The 16,338-nt window shown below is 42.2% G+C and overlaps 1 protein-coding gene across 1 annotated transcript in view; it reads left to right on the top strand.

Moving 5' to 3' along the window:
• The window catches only part of SPNS3 (sphingolipid transporter 3 (putative)), a 49,334-nt gene that overhangs the window by 12,109 nt on the left and 20,887 nt on the right, over window positions 1-16,338 (top strand). Inside the window, exons 7-9 of the mRNA XM_038375725.2 lie at window positions 2,536-2,688; window positions 6,619-6,808; window positions 16,080-16,145. Of these exons, the coding sequence (XP_038231653.1) occupies window positions 2,536-2,688; window positions 6,619-6,808; window positions 16,080-16,145 (409 nt within the window). The remainder of the gene's footprint in view (window positions 1-2,535; window positions 2,689-6,618; window positions 6,809-16,079; window positions 16,146-16,338) is intronic.

Here is a 16,338-nt window from a genome sequence, read left to right as displayed (position 1 = left end):
CTACAATCGGAGTAAAAGGCCCTCCCTTCCCCTAAGAGCTTCCAGAACAGGGGCCTGCCTGCTCTGTGCTTACTGCTGGGCGTATGTTTGTTACCAGTTGTGACTTGAGCAGGGCTACACTTGGTAGTAAATGTTTGTTTCCCCCAGCCTTGCTCCTCTAGGGAAATGCTGGGCTCCGGATCTGTTGCCATGGAGTATCAGTTCCTCTGCTCTGAAAAGTGCCTAGAGGAAGACATGGCTGGCAGCAGAGGGAAAATAAGAACAGGAAAATCCATATCTCTCAGTGGTGCCATTACTAGTGACCAATGTGCTCTTGAACTTTGTGCCTAGGTGTTAGTGTTAATACCATTGTGTGATCATTTCCTTTTCATGGTGCTGAATTTGTGGGTGTCTCCTAAGGAATGTTGTATCAGCACTCTCGGGCAGTCTTGCATGTATTGAATAGTCTGCTGCAGTGCCTTATGATATCAGGGGTCTAGATCCTGAAAGATCAGGACTTAGATTTGTGAAGTAGCTGTGCATCCTCTGATGTATGACCAGCTAACCCCGTCAGCTTTGGCAAAAGGCTGGAAAAGCTGACTTTCTTTATCCACTAGGTTTCAGAGTAGCAGCCGTGTTAGTCTGTATTCGCAAAAAGAAAAGGAGTACTTGTGGCACCTTAGAGACTAACAAATTTATTAGAGCATAAGCTTTCGTGAGCTACAGCTCACTTCATCGATGAAGTGAGCTGTAGCTCACGAAAGCTTATGCTCTAATACATTTGTTAGTCTCTAAGGTGCCACAAGTACTCCTTTTCTTTTTGCGAATACAGACTAACACGGCTGCTACTCTGAAACCTATAAATTTGTTAGTCTCTAAGGTGCCACAAGTACTCCTTTTCTTTTATCCACTAGGTGGCACTGTTTACCTGCATGAAGTTTCTTTCTCCCAGGCCGGACTAACATTGTAATCTGCCTTCAAATGCATTCCTATCTGCTCCCTTTATTTTAAGGACAAACGACCTCTTCTGCTTTCCTGGGAACCAGGCTTGATCATATCTCACCACCATAGAGTGACTACATCATCTGGGAGGATGGAATTGTGGTTCATTAGTAGTGGAGGGACACCAGAGCACAGTACTCCACTTGGTGACTGGCATTTCCTTATGGGCACCCTGCACAATAATCACACTTGAGACCCAAATCAGGATTTTTGTGGTCTGTAGGCAACTTTTATCTTAGGTGAGCCAAAAGGTCCTTGGTTGTTCCAATGCATGCAATGCAAAGCTTTACTCATCAGGAGGTCACTCTTCAAACATTAGTGATGTAACTGATCTGTGTCATGTATTGGCTGTGTATGTATGCGACCTATTTGACTCTACTGACTGATCCACAAAGAATAAGGGACCTGCTACTGCAAATCAAGGGACATATCTTTACCTCAAATGCTGGAGCCATGTGTCTTGAGGAGCTGAGGTACTAAGCTGCTAATCCTGGCTCACTGGGAGGTTATGACATGTCATCTATAGCACATGTATCTGACATCAGTGGTTCTCAACCAGGGGTACGCATACTGCCGGGGGTGGTACACAGAGGTCTTCCAGGGGATACATCAACTCAACTAGATATTTGCCTAGTACATAAAAAGCACCTGCGAAGTCAGTACAAACTAAAATTTCATACAGACAAAATGAGAAAGTATGCAATTTTCCAGTAGTATTGTGTGCTGTGACACTCTTTTATTTTTATGTCTGATTTTGTAAGCAAGTTGTTTTTAAGTGAGGTGAAAATTGGGGTACACAAGTCAAATCAGACTCCTGAAAGGGGTACAGTAGTCTGAGAGCCACTGTCTTACACTAAGATGTCATCCTTACCCTATTGACCCCTTAGTCTAAAGTAGACTTTCTGTTAGTCCTAGGGGGTCTGTGAAACAGTTTAACAGTTCTAATTGCTTCCAGTAGAGGCAGCTTGTTATACTGCTTACCCTTCCTCTTGAAAACTCTGTAGGCTGATTAAGAAATAATTTATACTTTCATGACACTTTGAGATACAGTAACATTTAACTTCTCAACTCCTTCCTTAACTATTGGACTGTCCAAACTGTTGTGCTTGTGTATATTGGCAACAAAACAAACTTCAAATCATCCTGAGGCACTCAGGGCTCTCTCTGTGCACTGTATTTTCAAACTGTTGGCAAGTCATGACATTTTCACCCACCTTCCAACACTGTCATTTTTCTTTCACAGCCTACCTGCAGTAAATGCTGGTGTGAATCTCCAAGAAAAAGATGGACTTTAACACTGTGAAAGCCAAAGTTCACATAACTAATTAATGCCTAACGCTTGCTGGTCTGAGTTTATATAGATTTGATCTCTTCAGTAATCAAATCTTCATAATCAACAGGGAAGTTACTCACATTGTTAACAGCTTTCTGAAGCAATCCATTCATATTGATTACTTAGAACACTAGATATCCAGGCTGGATTTCTCCTTCCCATGTCCCATTCTTTCAAACTATTGATCATAGCACTAATACTTATTTCTTTTGGTGTGACAGCCGAAGTTTCATCTGGTCCTCATTGGGTGTGACAGCCATGGCCTTTGTGACTGGAGCCCTGGGATTATGGGTACCAGTGTTCCTTTCCAGGGCTCAGCTATTCCATGACCTTGTACCTCCATGCCTTCAGGAGCCATGCGATTCTTCCACCAGGTGAGGCACACTTCACTCTGAAAAGATCAGACAGGGTATAGGAAATGCATATATGAACACTCCATTTTTCTAAATGCTAACGGCGGTCATGTGCTTTCTCTTCCTAAAGACAAAGGGTGGGATGTGGCTGAGAACGCTTATTGAGAAGGCATAAGTATTGATGTATTGCTCCATTTTACAGATGACAAACTGAGTCAGATAACTGACTTGTTCAAGGTCACACAAGTAGTATGTAATGGAGCCAGGAACTAATGCCGGCATGCCCTCCTTATGATGGGGCGTATTTCATCTATAAATTGCTTTAAATCATCCGAGGAAAGAGAAACTGTGCATATTACAATTAACAGTGTAATCTCTTGACTAAATTACTCTTAATGTATACTTCTTGCAACAGAATCTAATGAACTGGGGTGCCCTAAGGGACTGCTCCTCATCCCAAGTGAATGGATCACCTAATTAGGAGAAGATTCTGGCTTGCTTCTGAAATGCTTCTCAAATTCCTTGACTTGGCTCATGTACAATGTGCCGCCTCACTAAAGGGTTAAAATCGGCCACTGGTGAAAGGCTCTGATCTTTCCCAGATGGAACTGACTTGTTGTGGAGGGAAATCAAGGGCAACATACTAACTTCTTTAAAAAGCACTTAGAAGAAGGTACTAAAATCGGTTTGGCTTTGCAGAATTGGCTCCCTCCTTACAAAGAAGTATCAGCCCTTGATCTGAAGAGCATCCCTGCTTGGATGCCACTGAATCCCTGATGGGTGTCCCAGACAAGCAGCAGCCCTTGCAAGAAGTAGAAGTCTTAGAGTCAGGCTTACACACACATATGCCAACTCGGGTGTTCCATAGGAACTTTCACTGATTTTGCTACACTGAATTAGTTAAATCTGTGCAATTTCCATGTGTAGACAAGCCCTTAATTTGGCTTCTTGGGGACCATCCCAGTTTAACTTATTCTCTTAAAGGGCTTTCCAGTTGCATCAGATTTATATCGGTATTAGAATACGTGGGTTGGAGGGGAGAAGTAATTTAAACATCTCAGTAATGAAAAGTTGCTGACTGGAGAAGGGTTCGAGCATGAGGTTCAGATTCAGAGTTTAAGGGAGTTTAGTCCTACCTTCAGTGGATATGGAGAACAACTGATCATTGTCCTCTTTCCTTAACATATTTGAAGACTGTTTTCAGGTTTCCTCCTCAGCCTTCTTTTCTAAGGACTAGATATGCCCAGCTTTTTTAACCTTCCTTCATAGGTCAGGTTTTCAAAACCTTTTATAATGTTTGTCGCTGTCCTCTGGACTCTCCAGTTTGTCCAGATCTTTATAAAAGTGTGGCCATCCCTATTTCTTTCCTACTCTTCTGGTATTAGAATAAACTGCCAATGTGGCAAAGTTACTGTGACTCCAGTGTGAATCAGGCTTGATTCATCTGGCGCAGTACCATAACCTTTATATCAAAATAAGGTAATTCCACCAATCAATAATTTATCTGCAGGCAGAGCTCTTCTGGAGAGGAATTCTCCGTTACAGATCTTGAAATGCAGATAAAGTATCAGGTACTTTGAGAAAATGATGTGTGGTGTTGGGAGGAAGGGAGAGATTTGTTACTTTGTGTCCCAGCAAGGCAGCAGGACAAAGCAGCTGATACTATAATTCCGATCTGGCATTTCATTGGCTTTGACGTTCTCAGAACCCTTCCTCCTTCAGGGTGGAGGAAGACAATCCTCCTTGGCTTTCTGCCTTAGGGATAGTGGAGTGTAGTCAATACTGTGCTCCCACCCTCACCAGCTACTGCCTTCCACAACCCAAGCATCAAAATATCTCCCCGTCCTCTCTTCCTCTATGTACTGATTGCCAGACTCCATGCAAGTGTGACTCATCAGGCTTATGATCTGTCATGGACATCCCAAACCAAGCTATTCCTAGCCTTTCAGGATATTTCAAGAACTGAGTGATTTGCCATACTCTTCATCCCTGTAGGGGGTTTAGAATGAAGTAAAGCAAATCAGTAGAACCCTGGTCATGGCCTGGTGGCTGTGAGATGTAAGAAACCTCAAGGAAGCAGGACAGAAGGTTCTGAATTCGATGCTTGAGGTATCCAGACAAGTACCTGGGGTTTTCAAACACCAAAAGATCCCATGACAGTCTTAAAAAAAAAAAAAAAAAAAAAAAAAAATGATCTCCAGAAATGGGTTTCTGCACTTAGCCAAAAGCTCTCTTCCACTTCTTCTGTCTTAAATGCTCCTTTTCTATCTTACGAGTGGCTATGTTTCAGTACTAGCCTAGAGCTCATAGCTCCTCTGGGATAAAAAGGGATCTCTAAAGACAATTACAGGGCCCCTCAGAAACACGAACCTTAGAGCTTCAAACTTGCCTGTACTGGGCAAATGTGTATAAAATAAATCTTCTGACCATTGATGCTCTGTCCATGTCATTTCTAAGAACTGTTTAACTGTGATGGTTGCCTAGAGTAGTGAAGAGTGGTAAGCCTATTGCACACTTGAACTCTGCCTGATAGAGTTGGCTGTCAGTTATTGCTTCACCTTTTTAGTGTAGAATTAGTAACTAATTTCCTCCTAACCATCTGGGAGAAATGGTAAGAGTCAGTGTGCTTCAGTTTAAAAGAACAGATTCCTTGTTTGGCATCACAGCCTGCTATGTATGAGTGCAGATCTCCCTGCCCTAGAGCCAGGGAGAGCCAAGAAAGGGCACCATTTCTTAAGGGTATGCAATTAGACACCCATGGCTAACCCATGCCAGCTGACTTGGGCTAGGAGAAGGGTCTGTTTAATTGTGGTGTAGATGGGCTTGGACTGTAGCCCAAGCCCTGGGACCCTCTGACCTCTCAGAGTCCTAGAGCCCAGGCCCCAGCTGAGCCTGAACATCTACACCACAATTAAACAGCCCCATGAGCCTGAGTCAGCTGGCATGGGGTAGCCATGGGTGTCTAATTGCAGAGTAGACATACCCTTAAAGCCACATAGCATGCTACCAGAATGCTAAAATATTTAGAGCCTCTTGTGTTCTGAACACTACATTTCTGTCTCCACTTCATTCAAGAGGGCTGTGATTAAACAATAAGGGACACCAAAATCTTATTTATCACAGGGAAGTTTATTTTTGTCATCAGAATTTCATCTGGGATAGAGGAAAGGGTTTACAAAAGTCCCACTGGAAGTCAAGATAAGTCTTGCTTTGAAGAAGACACACTGGCTATTCCTCTGAGAAGCACTTCAGCTTTCAAAGGCTCTGAAACAAAACTGAATGGCATTTGAAATTCTACATTGTGAAAATATTTTGTGTAGTTCCAACTGAATAACTGTTCAGTCTGCCCTGAGCTGTCATGTAAAGAAGGGCTGTATCCAGCAGTGGGCGAAGTATCTCATGTGAGCCAGATTAATTTGAGGGTTATGATGGGTTCTACCAGTATGATCCCATGTGATGGGATCTCTTCCAAGAGAGCAGACTGGTACAAAGCTACCCCATCTGTAATGGGGGCGAGGGAGTAGCTTAGTTCATAGGTATGGCCAAGATGGCTGGAAACTCCTCTGACTCTCTAAGGCAGCTCCTACTGACTGAGCACCCAGTGAGTTGTTAATCTCCCTTCCTCTGGCACAGGTGATAACACCTGCTCTGTGCCAGGGCACATCACTGCTTTGGCGGACACGAGATTGATAGCAGAAGCATAATTTCCAACTAAGCATGTATTTAGCCCTGGAGGACTTGGGTAAAATGGAGCCCAGATTTGATTTCTCCATTAAAATCCTTCTCTGCTTTGTGCAATAAACACCAAAAAAAAAAAAGAAAAGAAAAAAAAAAAAGGGTGGTGAGAAAAGAAGCTGAGGTCACAAACTGATGATAGACACCTGGACTGATTCTTCTCCCTTAATGTGCCTTTATTGCCCTACTCATCCCATTCCTTTCCTTTACTTCCAGCCTAATATTTGGAGGAATTACCATCATGACGGGAATTGTTGGTGTCATCACTGGGGCAGGAGTTGCAAGAAGATATAAGAAGATAAACACTAAGGCCGACCCTCTTATCTGTGCTGTGGGCATGTTCTCCTCCGCCCCATGTCTCTATCTGTCTATCATGCTGGCTGAGCAGAGCATCCTTGCTACCTACGTAAGTGTCGATAAACTGTGTAGCCTTGACAAATGGCTTTGTAAGATTGCATGGGTAGGTTGCAGGGTGGTCCTCAGAATGGAATAGTTGAAGGAATTTAATTAACAGCTTGCAATGGCTCATGCCACTATGTAGCCCACAGGCCAAGTGCTGCACAGGGGGCTCTAACCTGGTCTGCGGTTGCAGTCTCTACTTCCGAGGTGTAGCCTAGGGACTACCCATCCCATCGTGCGGAGCTCCCCTTTTAATATGAACAGCCAGACCACCTATGGAAAAGGGGATGTTGCAGACTGGGACTTATAACCTCCATGCACTGCATCTTTGTACTGAAAAGGGTGGTAAGTTTATTCAACCTAGTATGGCCACTTGCTAAAAGACTACAGTGTACCTTTAGCTGGGCATGGTTTGACTGCCCCAAGTTTCCAAAGGTATATTTAGGCGCAAACTCAAAGTCCTAACTTGGTGTTTAATTAAATGAATCTGCCATGAATGATACTATTTCTCTTCTCTCCCAGAACACTTAAAGATTACATTGTGCTTGGCACTGTACAATAAACAGAGTTCTGGTAAGAAGAATTTAATCAGCAAGTTGGGTGCCCAAAATCTCTAGCTGCTTTTCTTAGACCTGTGGAGATGTATGCAGAAGCGTTTCTCGGTAAAGAGAAATGCAGAAACATAACAAGAGAGATCAGTAGCTGCAGGAACTCCACGTGAGGATGAACTGAATGCAAATTTATCTTAGCAATAATCCGTTAACAGCTATGAAAGGAATCCCAAGCCCCCTCCAATGACTCTAGATCCACCATTACCAGAATTAACATAAATAATAGGATCCATGTAAAGTTAATTACAGTAATCAACACTTCACTGCAAAAAAGGGTGCTATCACAGTGCTTTCTCTTCTAAAAATAGTTTTTGTTCAAAAAGGTTTTCCTTTTGCCTCTTCAGCAATCTAAAATCCCAGTGAAAGACCTGACACTTAAGGGGAAAAGCAGATGAATTTTTCACACACACAGGGCGAAATGTGGACTTGACTTTATATAAAAAAAAAAAAGATTCAGGTATGCGGAGGTAAATGGCAGAGAATATAATTGTCTTGAGAATCTGTGTGCTTTCTCTTTATAAGAGCCTCTATCTCAAATCCGTTTACAGTTCTGCCTCTAGCAGACATTTTTACACCTAAAGGTGCAGCACACAATCATAACTGCATATTCCACTAACTTTAACAAACATTATAGATGATTCTGCCAGCATATCATAGTGCTTCTCCCCCTTCCCAGCCCCTATTTCTGACTATGGATGGTTGGATGAAAATTCATTTGCTCAAAGGAGTTTGTCAGCTCCTGTTCCCTAGTTGTTGCATGAGACATCAAATGACAACCAAGCAGCATGAGATGAAAATCTTCATGAATGAAAAACTTTTTTCACACAAAAATCTCTTGAGTTTTAAAGGGTGGAGGAACATACCACCATCCCCTCCAAAATATAGTGGCAGAATCCTCCTTTGAATAGAGGTTGGCATCCAGCACTCTGTTCTCAGGATTTGAGAGGAAATCCCAGAGTGGGATATGGACAGCCATAATTTCTCCCTTCTCTCTCTTGCCCCTCCTCCTTCCCCCCCCCCCCCCGCAGATACAGACAAGTGGGTTTTTAAATGCTGCAGTTTCTCTATATAGATAGAAGAATATAATATTATTTATTTTATTTTATTGAGGTCTGTGTAGTCTTGCCACCTGTTTCTTCTGATTCTTACAACTACACCTGCCTAACTGTTCCCCTTCCCAGCACCTACTATGCTGTTTTTTTTATTTCCAAACTCCATCTGGCATAAGTCATAATGGTGTGAGAATTGGGGTGGATTGCCAGCTGGTGCATCTGACTCAAAGATCCCACTGAATTGGAGCATTCCATGGTGTAGGAAGCAGGCAAAGAAGCTGGCTTTCCCGTCAGTGTTAATTCAGCCACATGGAGGCCAGTAAAGTAGTCTATACCTTACAGTATACAAAAGCTAATGAGGCAAAAACTGCACACTTCACAGAATTTCTTAAGAGTGCTTGCTGTATTGCTCTGTCCATATCTGAATAAATTACGAATGGTGCTTTGGCTGTATGTAGCTGGTGGGTGAACATCAGCCTTGTGTTGTCTATCCAAACTTGCAAGAAACCTCTTGTGGAAGTTGAAATGGAAGTATTTCAATACTTTTTCAGTATTTCTCTGTGACAGCTGGATTGGAGATGCCATTAGAACAGTCTCTTTCCTCTGCTTTCTGTGTGCATAGTTCAGTAATTCTTAATTTCAAAATTAGTTTTTGTGCAGGTGGTGCAAATTGCAACAGAGATGTCTGAATTTTGTTCCATCTCAGGATGTGGTTTGGCTTGGATCACCTGTCTGAATCTATTCCACCATCCAAAGCTGTAAATTTCCTTATGCTGATGGGAGAGGAATATACTTGGCTGTAGCAGCAAGTACTGTCTCCTTAGTGCCTTGATATATTTTTATGTTTGAATTTTAGCTATTTATCAGGAGCCAGATTACAATGAGGGCTGAATTCAAACTTTAAATGGGTGTACCTCATAGATTCATAGATACTAAGGTCAGAAGGGACCATTCTGATCATCTAGTCCGACCTCCTGCACAACACAGGCCACAGAATCTCACCCACCCACTCCTACGAAAAACCTCACCTATGTCTGAGCTATTGAAGTCCTCAAATCGTGGTTTAAAGACTTCAAGGAGCAGAGAAGCCTCCCTCAAGTGACCCGTGCCCCATGCTACAGAGGAAGGCGAAAAACCTCCAGGGCCTCTTCCAATCTGCCCTGGAGGAAAATTCCTTCCCGACCCCAAATATGGCGATCAGCTAAACCCTGAGCATATGGGCAAGATTCACCAGCCAGATACTACAGAAAATGCTTTCCTGGGTAACTCGGATCCCATCCATCTAATATCCCATCTCAGGGGATTAGGCCTATTTACCCTGAATATTGAAAGATCAATTAATTACCAAAATCACATTATCCCATCATACCATCTCCTCCATAAACTTATCGAGTAGAATCTTAAAACCAGATAGATCTTTTGCCCCCACTGCTTCCCTTGGAAGGCTATTTCAAAACTTCGCTCCTCTGATGGTTAGAAGCCTTCATCTAATTTCAAATCTAAACTTCCTGGTGGCCAGTTTATACCCATTTGTTCTTGTGTCCACATTGGTGCTGAGCTGAAATAATTCCTCTCCTCTCCTGTATTTATCCCTCTGATATATTTATAGAGAGCAATCATATCTCCCCTCAACCTTCTTTTAGTTAGGCTAAACAAGCCAAGCTCCTTAAGTCTCCTTTCATAAGACAAGTTTTCCATTCCTCGGATCATCCTAGTAGCCCTTCTCTGTACCTGCTCCAGTTTGAATTCATCCTTTTTAAACATGGGAGACCAGAACTGCACACAGTATTCTAGGTGAGGTCTCAAGTGCCTTGTATAACGGTACTAAAACCTCCTTATCCCTACTGGAAATGCCTCTCCTGATGCATCCCAAAACCGCATTAGCTTTTTTCACAGCCATATCACATTGGCAGCTCATAGTCATCCTATGATCAACCAATACTCCAAGGTCCTTCTCCTCTTCCGTTACTTCTAATTGATGCGTTCCCAACTTATAACTAAAATTCTTGTTATTAATCCCTAAATGCATAACCTTACACTTCTCACTATTAAATTTCATCCTATTAGTATTACTCCAGTTTACAAGGTCATCCAGATCCTTTTGTATAATATCCCGATCCTTCTCCGAACTGGCAATACCTCCCAGCTTTGTATCATCTGCAAACTTTATTAGCACACTCCCACTTTTTGAGCCAAGGTCAGTAATAAAAAGATTAAATAAGATTGGTCCCAAAACCGATCCCTGAGGAACTCCACTGGTAACCTCCCTCCAGCCTGACAGTTCGCCTTTCAGCAGGACCCGTTGCAGTCTCCCCTTTAACCAATTCCTTATCCACCTTTTGATGTTCATATTGATCCCCATCTTCTCCAATTTAACTAATAATTCCCCATGTGGCATGGTATCAAATGCCTTACTGAAATCTAGGTAAATTAGATCCACTGCGTTTCCTTCTAAAAAATCTGTTACTTTTTCAAAAAAGGAGATTAGATTGGTTTGGCACGATCTACCTTTTGTAAAACCATGTTGTATTTTGCCCATTTACCATTGACTTCGATGTCCTTAACTAATTTCTCCTTCAAAATTTTTTCCAGGGCCTTGCATACTACAGATGTCAAACTAACTGGCCTGTAGTTACCCGGATCACATTTTTTTCCTTTCTTAAAAATAGGAACTATATTAGCAATTCTCCAATCATTCGGTACAACTCCTGAGTTTACAGATTCATTAAAAATTCTTGCTAATGGGCTTGCAATTTCAGGTGCCAATTCCTTTAATATTCTTGGATGAAGGTTATCTGGGCCCCCCAATTTAGTCCCATTAAGCTGTTTGAGTTTTGCTTCTACCTCAGATATGGTAATATCTACCTCCATATCCTCATTCCCATTTGTCATGCTACCATTATCCGATGCATCCGATGAAGTGAGCTGTAGCTCACGAAAGCTTATGCTCAAATAAATTGGTTAGTCTCTAAGGTGCCACAAGTACTCCTTTTCTTTTTGCGAATACAGACTAACATGGCTGCTACTCTGAAACCTGTCGTTATCCCTAAGATCCTCTTTAGCCTTATTAAAGACTGAGGCAAAGTATTTGTTTAGATATTGGGCCATGCCTACATTATCTTTAACCTCCACTCCATCCTCAGTGTTTAGTGGCCTCACCTCCATTGACCTTAGGACTGAGTTTGCCCCAGTGAAGCCAAAGTTTGAGCCAACCTGCAGTTCCTCTCTTCTTAGCCACCGACTTCTGCGATCCAGTGGGATTAGTACCTGTGGCCTGCAATTAGAATTTCTTGGTTACATGTGATGTCTGCTTCTTGCCCAAGTGACTCTTTTACTTGGTTTAGGAAAGAGGCACCATGTTTTCCTTAAACCAGCCCATTAATTGCTACTCTGACCCTTCCCTAGATAGGGCTTGCTGGAACTGATTTCGTATAAACTTGATTCCTTCATCTATTTTATTTTTCATTTGACAATGTAACAGCATGTTGGCTGCCCTTTAAATACCTTTCCAAATCTCTTCAGGAAAAAAAATCACAGGGGATTTAGTTTTTTCTAGGATGGTTATAGGGAACCCCAGAGAGTCAGATGCTCAGCATGTTGCTTTTCCTGTTCACAACCCTCCAGGGCTGATATAAGTCTTTTCTTCAAAGCTGATGGTACCTTCAAATAGAAATTGTAGCCAGTGTGCCATGTAAACTACCACCAGGCTTTAAATTGCTCATTTGTCAGGGACTGGGAAGGGAAACAGGGAAAGGAAATAGACAATTGGAGTGGGTATAGTGCGGGAATCCGGCACGTAGGGCTGGGGGGGGAAGAAAGGGAGCTTAAAAATGGGGGAAAAGAAAGTGATACACATCTCCTTTGATACAGTACACATGGTTCTTGCCCAAACACTGCAGCTGTAGTAAATATGCAGTATTTAGGGCCACTAATGTAAAACATAATGTATTTGAGGCAAGGAGGGAACCATCATTAAGACTTAAATAATGGACCAAATGTGCATTCTTGGTGCAACTCCCTTGACTTCAGTTGTTGCAGGAGGGATAAATCTAGTCTATTATGTATGGCAGGCAGATATGATTTAGCTTCATAAGCCATTGTTGCAATGTATTTATTAGTCAGTTTGAAGACAATCATGGAAGATTATTTTTGTAATAGTATGTTACAAGATACATGACTGACTTATAGCAGGGCATTCTTGAATCTCATTTCATGTTTAAATATCATAGTACAGCATTCAGTCTACTTTATAGGGGCTATATAAGAATACAAATACCTCATTCACAGCAATAATCCTAATAAAATAATAACCCTGTTACTGTGGAATCTTATAACCATTTCAGTTTAACTAATTGCTATCTCCTAGTACTGTATCTAGGACCTAAGCTGACTCTGTGGTCTGAACAGTACGGTAGCTGGGCTTCCCTGTTGTTTTGGGCAGACATTCCAAACCGTTATAGTTATTAACGGATGAGAGCTGACTTGCCACAAAACAAACAAGATTGTCTGTAGCTCTGACAAAGCCATTCCCCATATTAATTTAGAGTAGTGATTAGAGAGATCTTAGGCTGCATTGGGGAATGGCAGAAATAGCAGGTGCAGATAAATAATGCATTGTGTGTGGCTTCTCTGTGTGAGTAAACTACTTCCAAGATCTATTTCCCTGAACCAGGAAAAAGGAACACACAGAGAATCTCTTTCTATATTCTTGTGTGCAGCTGGATGGTGAGTATACCTAAGATGCATTTATATCATAGGTGGGAAAATAAAATTGGTGCTAGTTCAAGAACAGATAACAAGTACAACGTGAATCTGCAGCTTTAGGTATTGCATCTCAAAGCTGGCTGGGGTAATATTTTGCCACTCTGAGCTAAAACTATCATCTGCATGAGACCTTAAAAATGAACTCTCTTAGGCCAAGGTGGAATCACTCATACTACCAGAACTAAATAGATCTGATAATATGGACTAGTACAAGGTATTTAATAATGATCTGAACTACTCTAGTGGAATTGTATGGAGCTATAGGGCCTGGGGCCTTTGCTGTAGCATGCTGTAACTCCTTATACCGGTTTCTCTGCTGTTCCAGCTCATGTCAATCCCACCACTTGTTATACTCTGAGCCCAATTCATCTTTGACTTCCCTGTGATGAATTTGGCCCTCTTTCTCAGCACCTGGTTTGGCACGTCCTTGTGCTGGAAGAAGCGTCTGGACGTATTTTCACTTGGATTTTAACACTAGATTTTACGGTTTAAAGTTATTCTATTTCTGTACAACAAATGTGCTCCACATGTCCTCTTTTCTTTTTTTCGTGCGGGGGCATGTACATTTTATAATGCCTTGTCCTACTATACTGCCTTTCATCCCAGAATCTCAAATTATTTTACAAATGCAAAGCATCATGAGTCCCCTATAAGGGAGATGTGTAGTATTAACCTGCTACTTCTATAAAAGAGGGATAAGTGAGTTGCTGAAGGCCATATTTTTCAGAGTAGTAGCCATGTTAGTCTGTATTCGCAAAAAGAAAAGGAGTACTTGTGGCACCTTAGAGACTAACAAATTTATTAGAGCATAAGCTTTCGTGAGCTACAGCTCACTTCATCAGATGCATTTGGTGGAAAACTCCACCAAATGAAGGCCATAGTGTGTTAGTAGTGTCCAGGAAGAATCCAGGACTCTTTCAGTCCTTTGGTTCTAATCACTACACAAATACACACTTCTTCTAGATCCAAAAGATTTGCTACTTTCTTTCTGTATTTCCATAAATCTCCCCGTTCTTTCCGTGTCTCTTCTCTCTGTCACTTGAATCCACACTGCCTCTTATAACCTGCTGCAGGATGGATGGATTTGCATAAAGCTTAAGCTGCACAGCAGGACTCAACTTCATGCAAACACTTGCAGAAAGTCCCTTTCCAGGACTGAAATCCACTCCCTCAATCTGCAGTGATTCTAAAGTATCAAATTACAGACAATGATCCAGTTGAATTTTCATGGCACCAGTAAAAGAGAGGAAGGAAGGGACTTGCCTAGCACATGATCAGTTAGGACTGTCCAGCCTCTTCCCACCCAGTTCTACCCGCTTCCCCGAGTGCATCCCTCCACTCTCCTCCCCCCCGGCGCCTCCTGCTCGCTGCGAAACATCTGATCGCAGCAGGCGGGAGGAGCTGGAAGGGGGAGGGAGGAGAAGTTGATTGGCGGAGTGGCCGGTGGCCAGGAGGCGCTAGGGGCGAGGGGAGGAGCTAGCTGCCCATGGGTTCTAAGCACCCAGTAATTTTTTTTCCATGGGTGCTCCAGAGCTGGAGCACCGACGGAGTCAGCGCCTGTGTCAATGGTTCTCAACCAGAGGTACACGTGTCCCTGGGCATACACAGAGGTCTTCCAAGGGGTAAATCAACACGCCTAGATAGTTGCCTAGTTTTACAACAGGCTACATAAAAAGCACTAGCAAAGTCAGTACTAACTAAAATTTCATACGGACAATGACTTGTGTATATACTGCTTTATATACTATACACTGAAATGTAAGTACAATGTTTATATTCCTGTTGATTTATTTTATAATTATATGATAAAAATTAGAAAGTAAGCAATTTTTCAGTAATAATGTGCTCTGACACTTGTATTTTTATGTCTGATTTTGTAAGCAAGGAGTTTTTAAGTGAGGTAAAACTTGGGGTACGGAAGACAAATCAGACTCCTGAAAGGGGTACAGTGGTCTGGGAAGGTTGAGTACCATCGATTTCGCTTACTGCACTTAGTGCATAACTGTGGCCATTGTCACTAAAGTCGGATACTGCCTTCTGAAATTGCTCAGGATTGATAGTTCGTTACAGGTTAACTTTTTAATCTTGTGGTGTTTCCATCAGATGTGGTTTGGTCCACACAACCTGATTGAAACCCATATCTAGGGACTAGGAGGGAGAGGGTTTCCAAGACCACAGATGTAAGATTTATTAGGGACCCAGCCATGGTGGGAAGTGTGGTGTGGCCTATTTGTGGTGAATTAGGGAATCCTACAGGGCACCATAAGAGGGAGTCTGGGCTGGCTGTGTCTAGGAGCCAGTTCCTCCCTCCTCTTGGGACGAGCCCTCTGAGTGCAGTACTTGAACTTTGCCTGCACAGAGTCATCCTGTTGGTTTCATTTAGAAACCTGGCCAAACGAACCTCATGGAGCTCATTTTAAAACTCATCTGACTGTGGGGAATTCCTGCTGCGCTATTGGTTTGAATTTTTTTTTTTTACTGGGTTCTGAAATGCTTGCTTCCATCTGCTACACCTACACCTGCCCCTTATGTTTTATGTGTTTGGGGATTGTGAGTGAGGACTCATGACTCCTGTCCCTGTCTCTGTTCCTGACAAGATGTGATGTTTGGCGAGTCACTTACTCTCTGTGCCTCCATTTCCCCATCTTTAAAATGAGAGACTATTTGCATTTATCTCTGGGGGTGTTAGGATATTTAGTTAAGGTTTGTAAAGAGATTTTCATGTACAGCACTCTCATTACCATAGCAAAGTATAATTACAAGTCAGTGAACTCACCTAGCCACTTTATGGTACAGAAAGTCAATCTGTCAAACAGAGCTACTATGGTTCATTTTGTTTTTGTTTTTTCAGATTTTTATTGCACTTGGAGAATTTTTTTTAGCCTTAAACTGGGCCATTGTGGCTGACATACTACTGGTAAGTTCAAATTCATTCTTCCTGCTCTTGTATGGTTTGTGCTGATAACTTTAATTCTGTTCTCAAATCTGTGTACTCAAAGTACCTGCTTGTCCTACTAAGCCTCTTGAGTCCTCCCAAGAATACCATAATTGGTACCCCATTAATACTAAAAGTTGGCCTGCACCAGTAAGAGACTCCATTTCACTGCCCA

This window comes from Dermochelys coriacea, chromosome 17 (assembly GCF_009764565.3).
Source record: "Dermochelys coriacea isolate rDerCor1 chromosome 17, rDerCor1.pri.v4, whole genome shotgun sequence".
Classification (NCBI taxonomy): domain Eukaryota; kingdom Metazoa; phylum Chordata; order Testudines; family Dermochelyidae; genus Dermochelys; species Dermochelys coriacea.
This window is presented reverse-complemented; position numbering and strand designations above follow the sequence as displayed.